The sequence below is a fragment of the Hemitrygon akajei genome, unplaced genomic scaffold (genome assembly GCF_048418815.1).
Source record: "Hemitrygon akajei unplaced genomic scaffold, sHemAka1.3 Scf000033, whole genome shotgun sequence".
NCBI classification, from domain to species: domain Eukaryota; kingdom Metazoa; phylum Chordata; class Chondrichthyes; order Myliobatiformes; family Dasyatidae; genus Hemitrygon; species Hemitrygon akajei.
In genome coordinates, this window is record NW_027331919.1 from 120,711 (window position 1) to 142,203 (window position 21,493).

The following is a 21,493-nucleotide window of genomic DNA, read 5'->3' on the forward strand; positions in this document are numbered from 1 at the left end:
GATTAAGTCAGTGGGAGTATTTTGAGGACCGACACCGGTCGGTGAGGAGAGATTGAGTCAGGGGGAGTATTTTGGGGACTGACACCGGTCGGTGAGGAGAGACTGAGTCAGGGGGAGTATTTTGGGGACTGACACTTGTCGGTGAGCAGAGAGGGAGTCAGTGGGAGTATTTTAGGGACCAACACCGGTCGGCGAGGAGAGTTTGAGTCAGTGGGAGTATTTTGGTGACTGACACCGGTCGGTGAAGTGAGATTGAGTCAGGGGGAGTATTTTGGGGACTGACACCGGTCGGTGAGGAGAGACTGAGTCAGGGGGTGTATTTTGGGGACTGACACTGGTCGGTGAGCAGGGAGGGAGTCAGTGGGAGTATTCTGGGGACCAACACCGGTCGGTGAGGAGGGATTGAGGCAGTGGGAGTATTTTGGTGACTGACACCGGTCGGTGAAGAGGATTGAGTCAGTGGGAGTATTTTGGGGACTGACACCGGTCGGTGAGGAGAGATTGAGTCAGTGTGAGTATTTTGGGGAGCGACACCGGTCGGTGAGGAGAGACTGAGTCAGGGGGTGTATTTTGGGGACTGACACCGGTCGGTGAGGAGAGATTGAGTCATTGGGAGTATTTTGGTGACTGACACCGGTCGGTGAAGAGAGATTGAGTCAGTGGGAGTATTTTGGTGACTGACACCGGTCGGTGAGGAGAGATTGAGTCAGTGGAAGTATTTTGGGGACCGACACCGGTCGGTGAGGAGAGATTGAGTCAGTGGAAGTATTTTGGGGACCGACACCGGTCGGTGAAGAGAGATTGAGTCAGGGGGAGTATTTTGGGGACTGACACCGGTCGGTGAGGAGAGATTGAGTCAGTGGGAGTATTTGGGGGACTGACACCGGACGGTGAGGAGAGAGGGAGTCAGGAGGAGTATTTTGGGGACCGACACCGGTCGGTGCGGAGAGACTGAGTCAGTGGGAGTATTTTAGGGACTGACAGCTGTCGGTGAGGAGAGACTGAGTCAGTGGGAGTATTTTGGGGACTGACACGGGTCGGTGAGGAGAGATTGAGTCAGGGGGAGTATTTTGGGGACTGACACCGGTCGGTGAGGAGAGACTGAGTCAGGGGGAGTATTTTGGGGACTGACACTGGTCGGTGAGCAGGGAGGGAGTCAGTGGGAGTATTCTGGGGACCAACACCGGTCGGTGAGGAGGGATTGAGGCAGTGGGAGTATTTTGGTGACTGACACCGGTCGGTGAAGAGAGATTGAGTCAGGGTGAGTATTTTGGGGACTGACACCGGTCGGTGAGGAGAGATTGAGTCAGTGTGAGTATTTTGGGGAGCGACACCGGTCGGTGAGGAGAGACTGAGTCAGGGGGTGTATTTTGGGGACTGACACCGGTCGGTGAGGAGAGATTGAGTCATTGGGAGTATTTTGGTGACTGACACCGGTCGGTGAAGAGAGATTGAGTCAGTGGGAGTATTTTGGGGAGCGACACCGGTCGGTGAGGAGAGACTGAGTCAGGGGGTGTATTTTGGGGACTGACACTGGTCGGTGAGCAGGGAGGGAGTCAGTGGGAGTATTCTGGGGACCAACACCGGTCGGTGAGGAGGGATTGAGGCAGTGGGAGTATTTTGGTGACTGACACCGGTCGGTGAAGAGAGATTGAGTCAGGGTGAGTATTTTGGGGACTGACACCGGTCGGTGAGGAGAGATTCAGTCAGTGGGAGTATTTTGGTGACTGACACCGGTCGGTGAAGAGAGATTGAGTCAGTGGGAGTATTTTGGGGACTGACACCGGTCGGTGAGGAGAGATTGAGTCAGTGTGAGTATTTTGGGGAGCGACACCGGTCGGTGAGGAGAGACTGAGTCAGGGGGTGTATTTTGGGGACTGACACCGGTCGGTGAGGAGAGACTGAGTCAGGGGGAGTATTTTGGGGACTGACACTTGTCGGTGAGCAGAGAGGGAGTCAGTGGGAGTATTTTGGGGACCAACACCGGTCGGCGAGGAGAGTCTGAGTCAGTGGGAGTATTTTGGTGACTGACACCGGTCGGTGAAGTGAGATTGAGTCAGGGGGAGTATTTTGGGGACTGACACCGGTCGGTGAGGAGAGACTGAGTCAGGGGGAGTATTTTGGGGACTGACACTGGTCGGTGAGCAGGGAGGGAGTCAGTGGGAGTATTCTGGGGACCAACACCGGTCGGTGAGGAGGGATTGAGGCAGTGGGAGTATTTTGGTGACAGACACCGGTCGGTGAAGAGAGATTGAGTCAGGGTGAGTATTTTGGGGACTGACACCGGTCGGTGAGGAGAGATTGAGTCAGTGTGAGTATTTTGGGGAGCGACACCGGTCGGTGAGGAGAGACTGAGTCAGGGGGTGTATTTTGGGGACTGACACCGGTCGGTGAGGAGAGATTGAGTCATTGGGAGTATTTTGGTGACTGACACCGGTCGGTGAAGAGAGATTGAGTCAGTGGGAGTATTTTGGGGAGCGACACCGGTCGGTGAGGAGAGACTGAGTCAGGGGGTGTATTTTGGGGACTGACACTGGTCGGTGAGCAGGGAGGGAGTCAGTGGGAGTATTCTGGGGACCAACACCGGTCGGCGAGGAGAGTTTGAGTCAGTGGGAGTATTTTGGTGACTGACACCGGTCGGTGAAGTGAGATTGAGTCAGGGGGAGTATTTTGGGGACTGACACCGGTCGGTGAGGAGAGACTGAGTCAGGGGGAGTATTTTGGGGACTGACACTGGTCGGTGAGCAGGGAGGGAGTCAGTGGGAGTATTCTGGGGACCAACACCGGTCGGTGAGGAGGGATTGAGGCAGTGGGAGTATTTTGGTGACTGACACCGGTCGGTGAAGAGAGATTGAGTCAGGGTGAGTATTTTGGGGACTGACACCGGTCGGTGAGGAGAGATTGAGTCAGTGTGAGTATTTTGGGGAGCGACACCGGTCGGTGAGGAGAGACTGAGTCAGGGGGTGTATTTTGGGGACTGACACCGGTCGGTGAGGAGAGATTGAGTCATTGGGAGTATTTTGGTGACTGACACCGGTCGGTGAAGAGAGATTGAGTCAGTGGGAGTATTTTGGGGAGCGACACCGGTCGGTGAGGAGAGACTGAGTCAGGGGGTGTATTTTGGGGACTGACACTGGTCGGTGAGCAGGGAGGGAGTCAGTGGGAGTATTCTGGGGACCAACACCGGTCGGTGAGGAGGGATTGAGGCAGTGGGAGTATTTTGGTGACTGACACCGGTCGGTGAAGAGAGATTGAGTCAGGGTGAGTATTTTGGGGACTGACACCGGTCGGTGAGGAGAGATTGAGTCAGTGTGAGTATTTTGGGGAGCGACACCGGTCGGTGAGGAGAGACTGAGTCAGGGGGTGTATTTTGGGGACTGACACTGGTCGGTGAGCAGGGAGGGAGTCAGTGGGAGTATTCTGGGGACCAACACCGGTCGGTGAGGAGGGATTGAGGCAGTGGGAGTATTTTGGTGACTGACACCGGTCGGTGAAGAGAGATTGAGTCAGGGTGAGTATTTTGGGGACTGACACCGGTCGGTGAGGAGAGATTGAGTCAGTGTGAGTATTTTGGGGAGCGACACCGGTCGGTGAGGAGAGACTGAGTCAGGGGGTGTATTTTGGGGACTGACACTGGTCGGTGAGCAGGGAGGGAGTCAGTGGGAGTATTCTGGGGACCAACACCGGTCGGTGAGGAGGGATTGAGGCAGTGGGAGTATTTTGGTGACTGACACCGGTCGGTGAAGAGAGATTGATTCAGGGTGAGTATTTTGGGGACTGACACCGGTCGGTGAGGAGAGATTCAGTCAGTGGGAGTATTTTGGTGACTGACACCGGTCGGTGAAGAGAGATTGAGTCAGTGGGAGTATTTTGGGGACTGACACCGGTCGGTGAGGAGAGATTGAGTCAGTGTGAGTATTTTGGGGAGCGACACCGGTCGGTGAGGAGAGACTGAGTCAGGGGGTGTATTTTGGGGACTGACACCGGTCGGTGAGGAGAGATTGAGTCATTGGGAGTATTTTGGTGACTGACACCGGTCGGTGAAGAGAGATTGAGTCAGTGGGAGTATTTTGGTGACTGACACCGGTCGGTGAGGAGAGATTGAGTCAGTGGAAGTATTTTGGGGACCGACACCGGTCGGTGAGGAGAGATTGAGTCAGTGGGAGTATTTGGGGGACTGACACCGGACGGTGAGGAGAGAGGGAGTCAGGAGGAGTATTTTGGGGACCGACACCGGTCGGTGCGGAGAGACTGAGTCAGTGGGAGTATTTTAGGGACTGACAGCTGTCGGTGAGGAGAGACTGAGTCAGTGGGAGTATTTTGGGGACTGACACGGGTCGGTGAGGAGAGATTGAGTCAGGGGGAGTATTTTGGGGACTGACACCGATCGGTGAGGAGAGACTGAGTCAGTGGGTGTATTTTGGGGACTGACACCCATCGGTGAGGAGAGATTGTGTCATTGGGAGTATTTTGAGGACTGACACCGGTCGGTGAGGAGAGATTGGGTCACTGGGTGTATTTTGGGGACTGACACCGGTCGGTGAGGAGAGATTCCGTCAGTGGGAGTATTTTGGCGACTGACGCAGGTCGCTGAGGAGAGATTGAGTCAGTGGGAGTATTTTGGAGACTGACACCGTACGGTGAGGAGAGATTGAGTCAGTGGGAGTATTTTGGGGACTGACACCGGTCGGTGAGGAGAGATTGAGTCAGTGGGAGTATTTTGGGGACCGACACCGGTCGGTGAGGAGAGATTGAGTCAGTGGGAGTATTTTGGGGACTGACACCGGTCGGTGAGGAGAGACTGAGTCAGGGGGAGTATTTTGGGGACTGACACAGGTCGGTGAGAAGAGACTGAGTCAGGGGGAGTATTTTGGGGACTGACACTGGTCGGTAAGGAGAGATTGAGTCAGTGGGAGTATTTTGGGGACTGACACCGGACGGTGAGGAGAGAGGGAGTCAGGAGGAGTATTTTGGGGACTGACGCCGGTCGGTGAGGAGGGATTGAGTCAGTGGGAGTATTTTGAGGACCGACACAGGTCGGTGAGGAGAGATTGAGTCTGTGGGACTATTTTGAGGACCGACACAGGTCGGTGAGGAGAGATTGAGTCAGTGGGAGTATTTTGGGGACCGACACCGGTCGGTGAGGAGAGCTTGAGTCAGGGGGAGTATTTTGGGGACTGACACCGGTCGGTGAGGAGAGACTGAGTCAGGGGGAGTATTTTGGGGACTGACACTGGCCGGTGAGCAGAGAGGGAGTCAGTGGGAGTATTTTGGGGACCAACACCGGTCGGTGAAGAGAGATTGAGTCAGGGGGAGTATTTTGGGGACTGACACCGGTCGGTGAGGAGAGACTGAGTCAGGGGGAGTATTTTGGGGACTGACACACGTCGGTGAGAAGAGACTGAGTCAGGGGGAGTATTTTGGGGACTGACACCGGACGGTGAGGAGAGAGGGAGTCAGGAGGAGTATTTTTGGGACTGACACCGGTCGGTGAGGAGAGATTGAGTCAGGGGGAGTATTTTGGGGCTGACACCGGTCGGTGAGGAGAGAGGGAGTCAGTGGGAGTATTTTGGGGACCAACACCGGTCGGCGAGGAGAGCTTGAGTCAGTGGGAGTATTTTGGTGACTGACACCGGTCGGTGAAGTGAGATTGAGTCAGGGGGAGTATTTTGGGGACTGACACCGGTCGGTGAGGAGAGACTGAGTCAGGGGGAGTATTTTGGGGACCGACACCGGTCGGTGAGGAGAGATTGAGTCAGTGGGAGTATTTTGGAGACAGACACTGGTCGGTGAGGAGAGATTGAGTCAGTGGGAGTATTTTGGGGACTGACACCGGTCGGTGAGGAGAGATTGAGTCAGTGGGAGTATTTTGAGGACCGACACAGGTCGGTGAGGAGAGATTGAGTCAGTGGGAGTATTTAGGGGACCGACACCGGTCGGTGAGGAGAGATTAAGTCAGTGGGAGTATTTTGAGGACCGACACCGGTCGGTGAGGAGAGATTGAGTCAGGGGGAGTATTTTGGGGACTGACACCGGTCGGTGAGGAGAGACTGAGTCAGGCGGAGTATTTTGGGGACTGACACTTGTCGGTGAGCAGAGAGGGAGTCAGTGGGAGTATTTTGGGGACCAACACCGGTCGGCGAGGAGAGTTCGAGTCAGTGGGAGTATTTTGGTGACTGACACCGGTCGGTGAAGTGAGATTGAGTCAGGCGGAGTATTTTGGGGACTGACACCGGTCGGTGAGGAGAGACTGAGTCAGGGGGAGTATTTTGGGGACCGACACCGGTCGGTGAGGAGAGATTGAGTCAGTGGGAGTATTTCGGAGACTGACACCGGTCGGTGAGGAGAGATTGAGTCAGTGGGAGTATTTTGGGGACTGACACCGGTCGGTGAGGAGAGATTGAGTCAGTGGGAGTATTTTGAGGACCGACACAGGTCGGTGAGGAGAGATTGAGTCAGTGGGAGTATTTTGGGGACCGACACCGGTCGGTGAGGAGAGATTAATTCAGTGGGAGTATTTTGAGGACCGACACCGGTCGGTGAGGAGAGATTGAGTCAGGGGGAGTATTTTGGGGACTGACACCGGTCGGTGAGGAGAGACTGAGTCAGGGGGAGTATTTTGGGGACTGACACTTGTCGGTGAGCAGAGAGGGAGTCGGTGGGAGTATTTTGGGGACCAACACCGGTCGGCGAGGAGAATTTGAGTCAGTGGGAGTATTTTGGTGACTGACACCGGTAGGTGAAGTGAGATTGAGTCAGGGGGAGTATTTTGGGGACTGACACCGGTCGGTGAGGAGAGACTGAGTCAGGGGGAGTATTTTGGGGACCGACACCGGTCGGTGAGGAGAGATTGAGTCAGTGGGAGTATTTTGGAGACTGACTCTGGTCGGTGAGGAGAGATTGAGTCAGTGGGAGTATTTTGGGGACTGACACCGGTCGGTGAGGAGAGATTGAGTCAGTGGGAGTATTTTGAGGACCGACACAGGTCGGTGAGGAGAGATTGAGTCAGTGGGAGTATTTTGGGGACCGACACCGGTCGGTGAGGAGAGATTAAGTCAGTGGGAGTATTTTGAGGACCGACACCGGTCGGTGAGGAGTGATTGAGTCAGGGGGAGTATTTTGGGGACTGACACCGGTCGGTGAGGAGAGACTGAGTCAGGGGGAGTATTTTTGGGGACTGACACTTGTCGGTGAGCAGAGAGGGAGTCGGTGGGAGTATTTTGGGGACCAACACCGGTCGGCGAGGAGAGTTTGAGTCAGTGGGAGTATTTTGGTGACTGACACCGGTCGGTGAAGTGAGATTGAGCCAGGGGGAGTATTTTGGGGACTGACACCGGTCGGTGAGGAGAGACTGAGTCAGGGGGAGTATTTTGGGGACCGACACCGGTCGGTGAGGAGAGATTGAGTCAGTGGGAGTATTTTGGAGACTGACTCTGGTCGGTGAGGAGAGATTGAGTCAGTGGGAGTATTTTGGGGACTGACACCGGTCGGTGAGGAGAGATTGAGTCAGTGGGAGTATTTTGAGGACCGACACAGGTCGGTGAGGAGAGATTGAGTCAGTGGGAGTATTTAGGGGACCGACACCGGTCGGTGAGGAGAGATTAAGTCAGTGGGAGTATTTTGAGGACCGACACCGGTCGGTGAGGAGAGATTGAGTCAGGGGGTGTATTTTGGGGACTGACACTGGTCGGTGAGCAGGGAGGGAGTCAGTGGGAGTATTCTGGGGACCAACACCGGTCGGTGAGGAGGGATTGAGGCAGTGGGAGTATTTTGGTGACTGACACCGGTCGGTGAAGAGAGATTGAGTCAGGGTGAGTATTTTGGGGACTGACACCGGTCGGTGAGGAGAGATTGAGTCAGTGTGAGTATTTTGGGGAGCGACACCGGTCGGTGAGGAGAGACTGAGTCAGGGGGTGTATTTTGGGGACTGACACTGGTCGGTGAGCAGGGAGGGAGTCAGTGGGAGTATTCTGGGGACCAACACCGGTCGGTGAGGAGGGATTGAGGCAGTGGGAGTATTTTGGTGACTGACACCGGTCGGTGAAGAGAGATTGATTCAGGGTGAGTATTTTGGGGACTGACACCGGTCGGTGAGGAGAGATTCAGTCAGTGGGAGTATTTTGGTGACTGACACCGGTCGGTGAAGAGAGATTGAGTCAGTGGGAGTATTTTGGGGACTGACACCGGTCGGTGAGGAGAGATTGAGTCAGTGTGAGTATTTTGGGGAGCGACACCGGTCGGTGAGGAGAGACTGAGTCAGGGGGTGTATTTTGGGGACTGACACCGGTCGGTGAGGAGAGATTGAGTCATTGGGAGTATTTTGGTGACTGACACCGGTCGGTGAAGAGAGATTGAGTCAGTGGGAGTATTTTGGTGACTGACACCGGTCGGTGAGGAGAGATTGAGTCAGTGGAAGTATTTTGGGGACCGACACCGGTCGGTGAGGAGAGATTGAGTCAGTGGGAGTATTTGGGGGACTGACACCGGACGGTGAGGAGAGAGGGAGTCAGGAGGAGTATTTTGGGGACCGACACCGGTCGGTGCGGAGAGACTGAGTCAGTGGGAGTATTTTAGGGACTGACAGCTGTCGGTGAGGAGAGACTGAGTCAGTGGGAGTATTTTGGGGACTGACACGGGTCGGTGAGGAGAGATTGAGTCAGGGGGAGTATTTTGGGGACTGACACCGATCGGTGAGGAGAGACTGTGTCAGTGGGTGTATTTTGGGGACTGACACCCATCGGTGAGGAGAGATTGTGTCATTGGGAGTATTTTGAGGACTGACACCGGTCGGTGAGGAGAGATTGGGTCACTGGGTGTATTTTGGGGACTGACACCGGTCGGTGAGGAGAGATTCCGTCAGTGGGAGTATTTTGGCGACTGACGCAGGTCGCTGAGGAGAGATTGAGTCAGTGGGAGTATTTTGGAGACTGACACCGTACGGTGAGGAGAGATTGAGTCAGTGGGAGTATTTTGGGGACTGACACCGGTCGGTGAGGAGAGATTGAGTCAGTGGGAGTATTTTGGGGACCGACACCGGTCGGTGAGGAGAGATTGAGTCAGTGGGAGTATTTTGGGGACTGACACCGGTCGGTGAGGAGAGACTGAGTCAGGGGGAGTATTTTGGGGACTGACACAGGTCGGTGAGAAGAGACTGAGTCAGGGGGAGTATTTTGGGGACTGACACTGGTCGGTAAGGAGAGATTGAGTCAGTGGGAGTATTTTGGGGACTGACACCGGACGGTGAGGAGAGAGGGAGTCAGGAGGAGTATTTTGGGGACTGACGCCGGTCGGTGAGGAGGGATTGAGTCAGTGGGAGTATTTTGAGGACCGACACAGGTCGGTGAGGAGAGATTGAGTCTGTGGGACTATTTTGAGGACTGACACCGGTCGGTGAAGTGAGATTGAGTCAGGGGGAGTATTTTGGGGACTGACACCGGTCGGTGAGGAGAGACTGAGTCAGGGGGAGTATTTTGGGGACCGACACCGGTCGGTGAGGAGAGATTGAGTCAGTGGGAGTATTTTGGAGACAGACACTGGTCGGTGAGGAGAGATTGAGTCAGTGGGAGTATTTTGGGGACTGACACCGGTCGGTGAGGAGAGATTGAGTCAGTGGGAGTATTTTGAGGACCGACACAGGTCGGTGAGGAGAGATTGAGTCAGTGGGAGTATTTAGGGGACCGACACCGGTCGGTGAGGAGAGATTAAGTCAGTGGGAGTATTTTGAGGACCGACACCGGTCGGTGAGGAGAGATTGAGTCAGGGGGAGTATTTTGGGGACTGACACCGGTCGGTGAGGAGAGACTGAGTCAGGCGGAGTATTTTGGGGACTGACACTTGTCGGTGAGCAGAGAGGGAGTCAGTGGGAGTATTTTGGGGACCAACACCGGTCGGCGAGGAGAGTTCGAGTCAGTGGGAGTATTTTGGTGACTGACACCGGTCGGTGAAGTGAGATTGAGTCAGGCGGAGTATTTTGGGGACTGACACCGGTCGGTGAGGAGAGACTGAGTCAGGGGGAGTATTTTGGGGACCGACACCGGTCGGTGAGGAGAGATTGAGTCAGTGGGAGTATTTCGGAGACTGACACCGGTCGTTGAGGAGAGATTGAGTCAGTGGGAGTATTTTGGGGACTGACACCGGTCGGTGAGGAGAGTTTGAGTCAGTGGGAGTATTTTGAGGACCGACACAGGTCGGTGAGGAGAGATTGAGTCAGTGGGAGTATTTTGGGGACCGACACCGGTCGGTGAGGAGAGATTAATTCAGTGGGAGTATTTTGAGGACCGACACCGGTCGGTGAGGAGAGATTGAGTCAGGGGGAGTATTTTGGGGACTGACACCGGTCGGTGAGGAGAGACTGAGTCAGGGGGAGTATTTTGGGGACTGACACTTGTCGGTGAGCAGAGAGGGAGTCGGTGGGAGTATTTTGGGGACCAACACCGGTCGGCGAGGAGAATTTGAGTCAGTGGGAGTATTTTGGTGACTGACACCGGTAGGTGAAGTGAGATTGAGTCAGGGGGAGTATTTTGGGGACTGACACCGGTCGGTGAGGAGAGACTGAGTCAGGGGGAGTATTTTGGGGACCGACACCGGTCGGTGAGGAGAGATTGAGTCAGTGGGAGTATTTTGGAGACTGACTCTGGTCGGTGAGGAGAGATTGAGTCAGTGGGAGTATTTTGGGGACTGACACCGGTCGGTGAGGAGAGATTGAGTCAGTGGGAGTATTTTGAGGACCGACACAGGTCGGTGAGGAGAGATTGAGTCAGTGGGAGTATTTTGGGGACCGACACCGGTCGGTGAGGAGAGATTAAGTCAGTGGGAGTATTTTGAGGACCGACACCGGTCGGTGAGGAGAGATTGAGTCAGGGGGAGTATTTTGGGGACTGACACCGGTCGGTGAGGAGAGACTGAGTCAGGGGGAGTATTTTGGGGACTGACACTTGTCGGTGAGCAGAGAGGGAGTCGGTGGGAGTATTTTGGGGACCAACACCGGTCGGCGAGGAGAGTTTGAGTCAGTGGGAGTATTTTGGTGACTGACACCGGTCGGTGAAGTGAGATTGAGCCAGGGGGAGTATTTTGGGGACTGACACCGGTCGGTGAGGAGAGACTGAGTCAGGGGGAGTATTTTGGGGACCGACACCGGTCGGTGAGGAGAGATTGAGTCAGTGGGAGTATTTTGGAGACTGACTCTGGTCGGTGAGGAGAGATTGAGTCAGTGGGAGTATTTTGGGGACTGACACCGGTCGGTGAGGAGAGATTGAGTCAGTGGGAGTATTTTGAGGACCGACACAGGTCGGTGAGGAGAGATTGAGTCAGTGGGAGTATTTAGGGGACCGACACCGGTCGGTGAGGAGAGATTAAGTCAGTGGGAGTATTTTGAGGACCGACACCGGTCGGTGAGGAGAGATTGAGTCAGGGGGAGTATTTTGGGGACTGACACCGGTCGGTGAGGAGAGACTGAGTCAGGGGGAGTATTTTGGGGACTGACACTTGTCGGTGAGCAGAGAGGGAGTCAGTGGGAGTATTTTGGGGACCAACACCGGTCGGCGAGGAGAGTTCGAGTCAGTGGGAGATTTTGGTGACTGACACCGGTCGGTGAAGTGAGATTGAGTCAGGCGGAGTATTTTGGGGACTGACACCGGTCGGTGAGGAGAGACTGAGTCAGGGGGAGTATTTTGGGGACCGACACCGGTCGGTGAGGAGAGATTGAGTCAGTGGGAGTATTTCGGAGACTGACACCGGTCGGTGAGGAGAGATTGAGTCAGTGGGAGTATTTTGGGGACTGACACCGGTCGGTGAGGAGAGATTGAGTCAGTGGGAGTATTTTGAGGACCGACACAGGTCGGTGAGGAGAGATTGAGTCAGTGGGAGTATTTTGGGGACCGACACCGGTCGGTGAGGAGAGATTAAGTCAGTGGGAGTATTTTGAGGACCGACACCGGTCGGTGAGGAGAGATTGAGTCAGGGGGAGTATTTTGGGGACTGACACCGGTCGGTGAGGAGAGACTGAGTCAGGGGGAGTATTGTGGGGACTGACACTTGTCGGTGAGCAGAGAGGGAGTCAGTGGGAGTATTTTGGGGACCAACACCGGTCGGCGAGGAGAGTTTGAGTCAGTGGGAGTATTTTGGTGACTGACACCGGTCGGTGAAGTGAGATTGAGTCAGGGGGAGTATTTTGGGGACTGACACCGGTCGGTGAGGAGAGACTGAGTCAGGGGGAGTATTTTGGGGACTGACACCGGACGGTGAGGAGAGAGGGAGTCAGGAGGAGTATTTTGGGGACCGACACCGGTCGGTGCGGAGAGACTGAGTCAGTGGGAGTATTTTAGGGACTGACAGCTGTCGGTGAGGAGAGACTGAGTCAGTGGGAGTATTTTGGGGACTGACACGGGTCGGTGAGGAGAGATTGAGTCAGGGGGAGTATTTTGGGGACTGACACCGATCGGTGAGGAGAGACTGTGTCAGTGGGTGTATTTTGGGGACTGACACCCATCGGTGAGGAGAGATTGTGTCATTGGGAGTATTTTGAGGACTGACACCGGTCGGTGAGGAGAGATTGGGTCACTGGGTGTATTTTGGGGACTGACACCGGTCGGTGAGGAGAGATTCCGTCAGTGGGAGTATTTTGGCGACTGACGCAGGTCGCTGAGGAGAGATTGAGTCAGTGGGAGTATTTTGGAGACTGACACCGTACGGTGAGGAGAGATTGAGTCAGTGGGAGTATTTTGGGGACTGACACCGGTCGGTGAGGAGAGATTGAGTCAGTGGGAGTATTTTGGGGACCGACACCGGTCGGTTAGGAGAGATTGAGTCAGTGGGAGTATTTTGGGGACTGACACCGGTCGGTGAGGAGAGACTGAGTCAGGGGGAGTATTTTGGGGACTGACACAGGTCGGTGAGAAGAGACTGAGTCAGGGGGAGTATTTTGGGGACTGACACTGGTCGGTAAGGAGAGATTGAGTCAGTGGGAGTATTTTGGGGACTGACACCGGACGGTGAGGAGAGAGGGAGTCAGGAGGAGTATTTTGGGGACTGACGCCGGTCGGTGAGGAGGGATTGAGTCAGTGGGAGTATTTTGAGGACCGACACAGGTCGGTGAGGAGAGATTGAGTCTGTGGGACTATTTTGAGGACTGACACCGGTCGGTGAAGTGAGATTGAGTCAGGGGGAGTATTTTGGGGACTGACACCGGTCGGTGAGGAGAGACTGAGTCAGGGGGAGTATTTTGGGGACCGACACCGGTCGGTGAGGAGAGATTGAGTCAGTGGGAGTATTTTGGAGACAGACACTGGTCGGTGAGGAGAGATTGAGTCAGTGGGAGTATTTTGGGGACTGACACCGGTCGGTGAGGAGAGATTGAGTCAGTGGGAGTATTTTGAGGACCGACACAGGTCGGTGAGGAGAGATTGAGTCAGTGGGAGTATTTTGGGGACCGACACCGGTCGGTGAGGAGAGATTAATTCAGTGGGAGTATTTTGAGGACCGACACCGGTCGGTGAGGAGAGATTGAGTCAGGGGGAGTATTTTGGGGACTGACACCGGTCGGTGAGGAGAGACTGAGTCAGGGGGAGTATTTTGGGGACTGACACTTGTCGGTGAGCAGAGAGGGAGTCGGTGGGAGTATTTTGGGGACCAACACCGGTCGGCGAGGAGAGTTTGAGTCAGTGGGAGTATTTTGGTGACTGACACCGGTCGGTGAAGTGAGATTGAGCCAGGGGGAGTATTTTGGGGACTGACACCGGTCGGTGAGGAGAGACTGAGTCAGGGGGAGTATTTTGGGGACCGACACCGGTCGGTGAGGAGAGATTGAGTCAGTGGGAGTATTTTGGAGACTGACTCTGGTCGGTGAGGAGAGATTGAGTCAGTGGGAGTATTTTGGGGACTGACACCGGTCGGTGAGGAGAGATTGAGTCAGTGGGAGTATTTTGAGGACCGACACAGGTCGGTGAGGAGAGATTGAGTCAGTGGGAGTATTTAGGGGACCGACACCGGTCGGTGAGGAGAGATTAAGTCAGTGGGAGTATTTTGAGGACCGACACCGGTCGGTGAGGAGAGATTGAGTCAGGGGGAGTATTTTGGGGACTGACACCGGTCGGTGAGGAGAGACTGAGTCAGGGGGAGTATTTTGGGGACTGACACTTGTCGGTGAGCAGAGAGGGAGTCAGTGGGAGTATTTTGGGGACCAACACCGGTCGGCGAGGAGAGTTCGAGTCAGTGGGAGTATTTTGGTGACTGACACCGGTCGGTGAAGTGAGATTGAGTCAGGCGGAGTATTTTGGGGACTGACACCGGTCGGTGAGGAGAGACTGAGTCAGGGGGAGTATTTTGGGGACCGACACCGGTCGGTGAGGAGAGATTGAGTCAGTGGGAGTATTTCGGAGACTGACACCGGTCGGTGAGGAGAGATTGAGTCAGTGGGAGTATTTTGGGGACTGACACCGGTCGGTGAGGAGAGATTGAGTCAGTGGGAGTATTTTGAGGACCGACACAGGTCGGTGAGGAGAGATTGAGTCAGTGGGAGTATTTTGGGGACCGACACCGGTCGGTGAGGAGAGATTAAGTCAGTGGGAGTATTTTGAGGACCGACACCGGTCGGTGAGGAGAGATTGAGTCAGGGGGAGTATTTTGGGGACTGACACCGGTCGGTGAGGAGAGACTGAGTCAGGGGGAGTATTGTGGGGACTGACACTTGTCGGTGAGCAGAGAGGGAGTCAGTGGGAGTATTTTGGGGACCAACACCGGTCGGCGAGGAGAGTTTGAGTCAGTGGGAGTATTTTGGTGACTGACACCGGTCGGTGAAGTGAGATTGAGTCAGGGGGAGTATTTTGGGGACTGACACCGGTCGGTGAGGAGAGACTGAGTCAGGGGGAGTATTTTGGGGACTGACACTGGTCGGTGAGCAGGGAGGGAGTCAGTGGGAGTATTCTGGGGACCAACACCGGTCGGTGAGGAGGGATTGAGGCAGTGGGAGTATTTTGGTGACTGACACCGGTCGGTGAAGAGAGATTGAGTCAGGGTGAGTATTTTGGGGACTGACACCGGTCGGTGAGGAGAGATTCAGTCAGTGGGAGTATTTTGGTGACTGACACCGGTCGGTGAAGAGAGATTGAGTCAGTGGGAGTATTTTGGGGACTGACACCGGTCGGTGAGGAGAGATTGAGTCAGTGTGAGTATTTTGGAGAGCGACACCGGTCGGTGAGAAGAGACTGAGTCAGGGGGTGTATTTTGGGGACTGACACCGGTCGGTGAGGAGAGATTGAGTCAGTGGGAGTATTTTGGTGACTGACACCGGTCGGTGAAGAGAGATTGAGTCAGTGGGAGTATTTTGGTGACTGACACCGGTCGGTGAGGACAGATTGAGTCAGTGGAAGTATTTTGGGGACCGACACCGGTCGGTGAGGAGAGATTGAGTCAGTGGAAGTATTTTGGGGACCGACACCGGTCGGTGAAGAGAGATTGAGTCAGTGGGAGTATTTGGGGGACTGACACCGGACGGTGAGGAGAGAGGGAGTCAGTGGGAATATTTTGGGGACCAACACCGGTCGGCGAGGTGCGTTTGAGTCAGTGGGAGTATTTTGGTGACTGACACCGGTCGGTGAAGTGAGATTGAGTCAGGGGCAGTATTTTGGGGACTGACACCGGTCGGTGAGGAGAGACTGAGTCAGGGGGAGTATTTTGGGGACCGACACCGGTCGGTGAGGAGAGATTGAGTCAGTGGGAGTATTTTGGAGACTGACACCGGTCGGTGAGGAGAGATTGAGTCAGTGGGAGTATTTTGGGGACTGACACCGGTCGGTGAGGAGAGATTGAGTCAGTGGGAGTATTTTGAGGACCGACACAGGTCGGTGAGGAGAGATTGAGTCAGTGGGAGTATTTTGGGGACCGACACCGGTCGGTGAGGAGAGATTAAGTCAGTGGGAGTATTTTGAGGACCGACACCGGTCGGTGAAGTGAGATTGAGTCAGGGGGAGTATTTTGGAGACTGACACCGGTCGGTGAGGAGAGATTGAGTCAGTGGGAGTATTTTGGGGACTGACACCGGTCGGTGAGAAGAGATTGAGTCAGTGGGAGTATTTTGAGGACCGACACAGGTCGGTGAGGAGAGATTGAGTCAGTGGGTGTATTTTGGGGACCGACACCGGTCGGTGAGGAGAGATTAAGTCAGTGGGAGTATTTTGAGGTCCGACACCGGTCGGTGAGGAGAGATTGAGTCAGGGGGAGTATTTTGGGGACTGACACCGGTCGGTGAGGAGAGACTGAGTCAGGGGGAGTATTTTGGGGACTGACACTTGTCGGTGAGCAGAGAGGGAGTCAGTGGGAGTATTTTGGGGACCAACACCAGTCGGCGAGGAGAGTTTGAGTCAGTGGGAGTATTCTGGTGACTGACACCGGTCGGTGAAGTGAGATTGAGTCAGGGGGAGTATTTTGGGGACTGACACCGGTCGGTGAGGAGAGACTGAGTCAGGGGGAGTATTTTGGGGACTGACACTGGTCGGTGAGCAGAGAGGGAGTCAGTGGGAGTATTCTGGGGACCAACACCGGTCGGTGAGGAGGGATTGAGGCAGTGGGAGTATTTTGGTGACTGACACCGGTCGGTGAAGAGAGATTGAGTCAGGGTGAGTATTTTGGGGACTGACACCGGTCGGTGAGGAGAGATTCAGTCAGTGGGAGTATTTTGGTGACTGACACCGGTCGGTGAAGAGAGATTGAGTCAGTGGGAGTATTTTGGGGACTGACACCGGTCGGTGAGGAGAGATTGAGTCAGTGTGAGTATTTTGGGGAACGACACCGGTCGGTGAGGAGAGACTGAGTCAGGGGGTGTATGTTGGGGACTGACACCGGTCGGTGAGGAGAGATTGAGTCAGTGGGAGTATTTTGGTGACTGACACCGGTCGGTGAAGAGAGATTGAGTCAGTGGGAGTATTTTGGTGACTGACACCGGTCGGTGAGGACAGATTGAGTCAGTGGAAGTATTTTGGGGACCGACACCGGTCGGTGAGGAGAGATTAAGTCAGTGGAAGTATTTTGGGGACCGACACCGGTCGGTGAAGAGAGATTGTGTCAGGGGGAGTATTTTGGGGACTGACACCGGTCGGTGAGGAGAGATTGAGTCAGTGGGAGTATTTGGGGGACTGACACCGGACGGTGAGGAGAGAGGGAGTCAGGAGGAGTATTTTGGGGACCGACACCGGTCGGTGCGGAGAGACTGAGTCAGTGGGAGTATTTTAGGGACTGACAGCTGTCGGTGAGGAGAGATTGGGTCAGTGGGAGTATTTTGAGGACTGACACCGGTCGGTGAGGAGAGATTGGGTCAGTGGGTGTATTTTGGGGACTGACACCGGTCGGTGAGGAGAGATTCCGTCAGTGGGAGTATTTTGGCGACTGACGCAGTTCGCTGAGGAGAGATTGAGTCAGTGGGAGTATTTTGGAGACTGACACCGTTCGGTGAGGAGAGATTGAGTCAGTGGGAGTATTTTGGGGACTGACACCGGTCGGTGAGGAGAGATTGAGTCAGTGGGAGTATTTTGGGGACAGACACCGTTCGGTGAGGAGAGATTGAGTCAGTGGGAGTATTTTGGGGACTGGCACCGGTCGGTGAGGAGAGACTGAGTCAGGGGGAGTATTTTGGGGACTGACACGGGGTGGTGAGGAGAGATTGAGTCAGTGGGAGTATTTTGGGGACTGACACTGGTCGGTGAGGATAGATTGAGTCAGTGGGAGTATTTTGGGGACAGACACCGGTTTTTGAGGAGAGATTGAGTCAGTGGGAGTATTTTGGGGACTGACACCGGTCGGTGAGGAGAGACTGAGTCAGGGGGAGTATTTTGGGGACTGACACAGGTCGGTGAGAAGAGACTGAGTCAGGGGGAGTATTTTGGGGACTGACACTGGTCGGTAAGGAGAGATTGAGTCAGTGGGAGTATTTTGGGGACTGACACCGGACGGTGAGGAGAGAGGGAGACAGGAGGAGTATTTTGGGGACTGACACCGGTCGGTGAGGAGGGATTGAGTCAGTGGGAGTATTTTGAGGACCGACACAGGTCGGTGAGGAGAGATTGAGTCAGTGGGAGTATTTTGGGGACCGACACCGGTCGGTGAGGAGAGCTTGAGTCAGGGGGAGTATTTTGGGGACTGACACCGGTCGGTGAGGAGAGACTGAGTCAGGGGGAGTATTTTGGGGGCTGACACTGGTCGGTGAGCAGAGAGGGAGTCAGTGGGAGTATTTTGGGGACCAACACCGGTCGGTGAAGAGAGATTGAGTCAGGGGGAGTATTTTGGGGACTGACACCGGTCGGTGAGGAGAGACTGAGTCAGGGGGAGTATTTTGGGGACTGACACAGGTCGGTGAGAAGAGACTGAGTCAGGAGGAGTATTTTGGGGACTGACACCGGACGGTGAGGAGAGAGGGAGTCAGGAGGAGTATTTTTGGGACTGACACCGGTCGGTGAGGAGAGATTGAGTCAGTGGGAGTATTTTGAGGACCGACACAGGTCGGTGAGGAGAGATTGAGTCAGTGGGAGTATTTTGGGGACCGACAACGGTCGGTGAGGAGAGATTGAGTCAGTGGGAGTATTTTGAGGACCGACACCGGTCGGTGAGGTGAGATTGAGTCAGGGGGAGTATTTTGGGGACTGACTCCGGTCGGTGAGGAGAGACTGAGTCAGGGGGTGTATTTTGGGGACTGACACTGGTCGGTGAGCAGAGAGGGAGTCAGTGGGAGTATTTTGGGGACCAGCACCGGTCGGTGAGGAGAGTTTGAGTCAGTGGGAGTATTTTGGGGACCGACACCGGTCGGTGAGGAGAGATTGAGTCAGTGGGAGTATTTTGGAGACTGACACCGGTCGGTGAGGAGAGATTGAGTCAGTGGGAGTATTTTGGTGACTGACACCGGTCGGTGAAGAGAGATTGAGTCAGGGGGAGTATTTTGGGGACTGACACCGGTCGGTGAGGAGAGATTGAGTCAGTGGGAGTATTTTGGTGACTGACACCGGTCGGTGAAGAGAGATTGAGTCAGTGGGAGTATTTTGGGGACTGACACCGGTCGGTGAGGAGAGATTGAGTCAGTGGGAGTATTTTGGGGACCGACACCGGTCGGTGAGGAGAGACTGAGTCAGGGGGTGTATTTTGGGGACTGACACCGGTCGGTGAGGAGCGGGTGAGTCAGTGGGAGTATTGTGGTGACCGACACCGGTCGGTGAGGAGAGATTGAGTCAGTGGAAGTATTTTGGGGACCGACACCGGTCGGTGAAGAGAGATTGAGTCAGGGGGAGTATTTTGGGGACTGACAACGGTCGGTGAGGAGAGATTGAGTCAGGAGGAGTATTTTGGGGACCGACACCGGTCGGTGCGGAGAGACTGAGTCAGTGGGAGTATTTTGGGGACTGACAGCTGTCGGTGAGGAGAGACTGAGTCAGTTGGAGTATTTTGGGGACTGACACCGATCGGTGAGGAGAGATTGGGTCAGTGTGTGTATTTTGGGGACTGACACCTGTCGGTGAGGAGAGATTCCGTCAGTGGGAGTATTTTGGCGACTGACGCAGGTCGCTGAGGAGAGATTGAGTCAGTGGGAGTATTTTGGAGACTGACACCGTTCGGTGAGGAGAGATTGAGTCAGTGGGAGTATTTTGGGGACCGACACCGGTCGGTGAGGAGCGATTGAGTCAGTGGGAGTATTTTGGGGACTGACACCGGACGGTGAGGAGAGAGGGAGTCAGTGGGAGTATTTTGGAGACTGACACCGTTCGGTGAGGAGAGAATGAGTCAGTGGGAGTATTTTGGGGACCGACACCGGTCGGTGAGGAGAGAATGAGTCAGTGGGAGTATTTTGGGGACTGACACCGGACGGTGAGGAGAGATTGAGTCAGTGGGAGTATTTTGGAGACTGACACCGTTCGGTGAGGAGAGATTGAGTCAGTGGGAGTATTTTGGGGACCGACACCGGTCGGTGAGGAGGGATTGAGTCAGTGGGAGTATTTTGGGGACTGACACCGGTCGGTGAGGAGAGATTGAGTCAGTAGGTGTATTTTGGGGACTGACACCGGTCGGTGAGGAGAGATTGAGTCAGTGGGAGTATTCTGGGGACTGACACCGGTCGGTGAGGAGAGATTGAGTCAGTGGGAGTATTTTGGGGACTGACACCGGTCGGTGAGGAGAGATTGAGTCAGTGGGAGTATTTTGGGGACCGACACCGGTCGGTGAGGAGAGATTGAGTCAGGGGGAGTATTCTGGGGACTGACACCGGTCGGTGAGGAGAGATTGAGTCAGGGGGAGTATTTTGTGGACTGACACCGGTCGGTGAGGAGAGACTGGGTCAGTGCGAGTATTTCGGGGACTGACACCGGTCGGTGAGGAGAGATTGAGTCAGAGGGAGTATTTTGGGGACTGACACCGGACGTTGAGGAGAGATTGAGTCAGTGGGAGTATTTCGGGGACTGACACCGGTCGGTGAGGAGAGATTCAGTCAGGGGGAGTATTTTGGGGACCGACACCTGTCGGTGAGGATACATTGAGGCAGTGGGAGTATGTTAGGGACTGCCACGAGTCGGTGAGGAGAGATTGAGTCAGTGGGAGTATTTTGGGGACCGACACTGGACGGTGAGGAGAGATTGAGTCAGGGGGTGTATTTTGGGGACTGATACCGGTCGGTGAGGAGAGATTGAGTCAGTGGGAGTATTTTGGGGACTGACACCTGTCGCTGAGGGGAGAGGGAGTCAGTGGGAGTATTTTGGTGACTGACACCGGTCGGTGAGGAGAGATTGAGTCAGTGGAAGTATTTTGAGGACCGACACCGGTCGTTGAGGAGAGTTTAAGTCAGTGGGAGTATTTTGGGGACCGACACCGGTCGGTGAGGAGAGATTGAGTCAGGGGGATTATTTTGTGCACTGACACAGGACTGTCTGCTGGAGTTGTGTTGTCCCTTTTGAAAATATTTATCCCTCCTTGACAGGGAAGCGGCCTCGAACGTCGTGTACAAGGTGAACACTGGAAAGTTCGAATGCGGTGAATGTGAATCTTGGTTTCGAAGTTGCAATAATGATGAGCACCGTTTCATCTGTGAGAAGTCTGCATCTTTGTGTCTGGATATTCCTGTGAAGATCCGGGATCTCTGTCAACAGCCCGTGAAGCTGACGTAAATCCAAGGACATTACCCCAATTCCAGCGCTCTCCCCGACTCTGACAAACCCATCCACTCTGCCCCTCGCCTCTACCCTACTCTCCTCTCTCTTACTCTTACTCGGCATCTCACTCTCTATTTACGCTCAAATCTCCAAACTCGTCTCCTCAACTCCACTCCTGTCATCTCCCTCTATTTCATCCCCATTTTTTTCCCCACACTTTCTTCCCTCCTTCTCCCAGCATCAAATCAGTGTTTTCGCAAGTTTACCAGCTGACTCATTATCCGTGACTTATCCGCCCTGAGATTTGTATCTTTGCAGGATCTGTACGTCGCAAGAATGGAAAATTAATGTAGGATGCAAAAAGATAATAAATGCTGCAA

General features: G+C 54.5%; 1 protein-coding gene across 1 annotated transcript in view; it reads left to right on the forward strand.

Annotated features, from left to right (window-relative positions):
* Positions 1-21,237, forward strand: part of LOC140719873 (uncharacterized) — a 68,280-nt gene extending 47,043 nt beyond the window's left edge. The window contains exon 11 of the mRNA XM_073034799.1: positions 20,942-21,237. Within this exon, the coding sequence (XP_072890900.1) occupies positions 20,942-21,128 (187 nt within the window). The 3' untranslated portion in view covers positions 21,129-21,237. The remainder of the gene's footprint in view (positions 1-20,941) is intronic.
* The last annotated feature ends 256 nt before the right edge of the window (positions 21,238-21,493 follow it).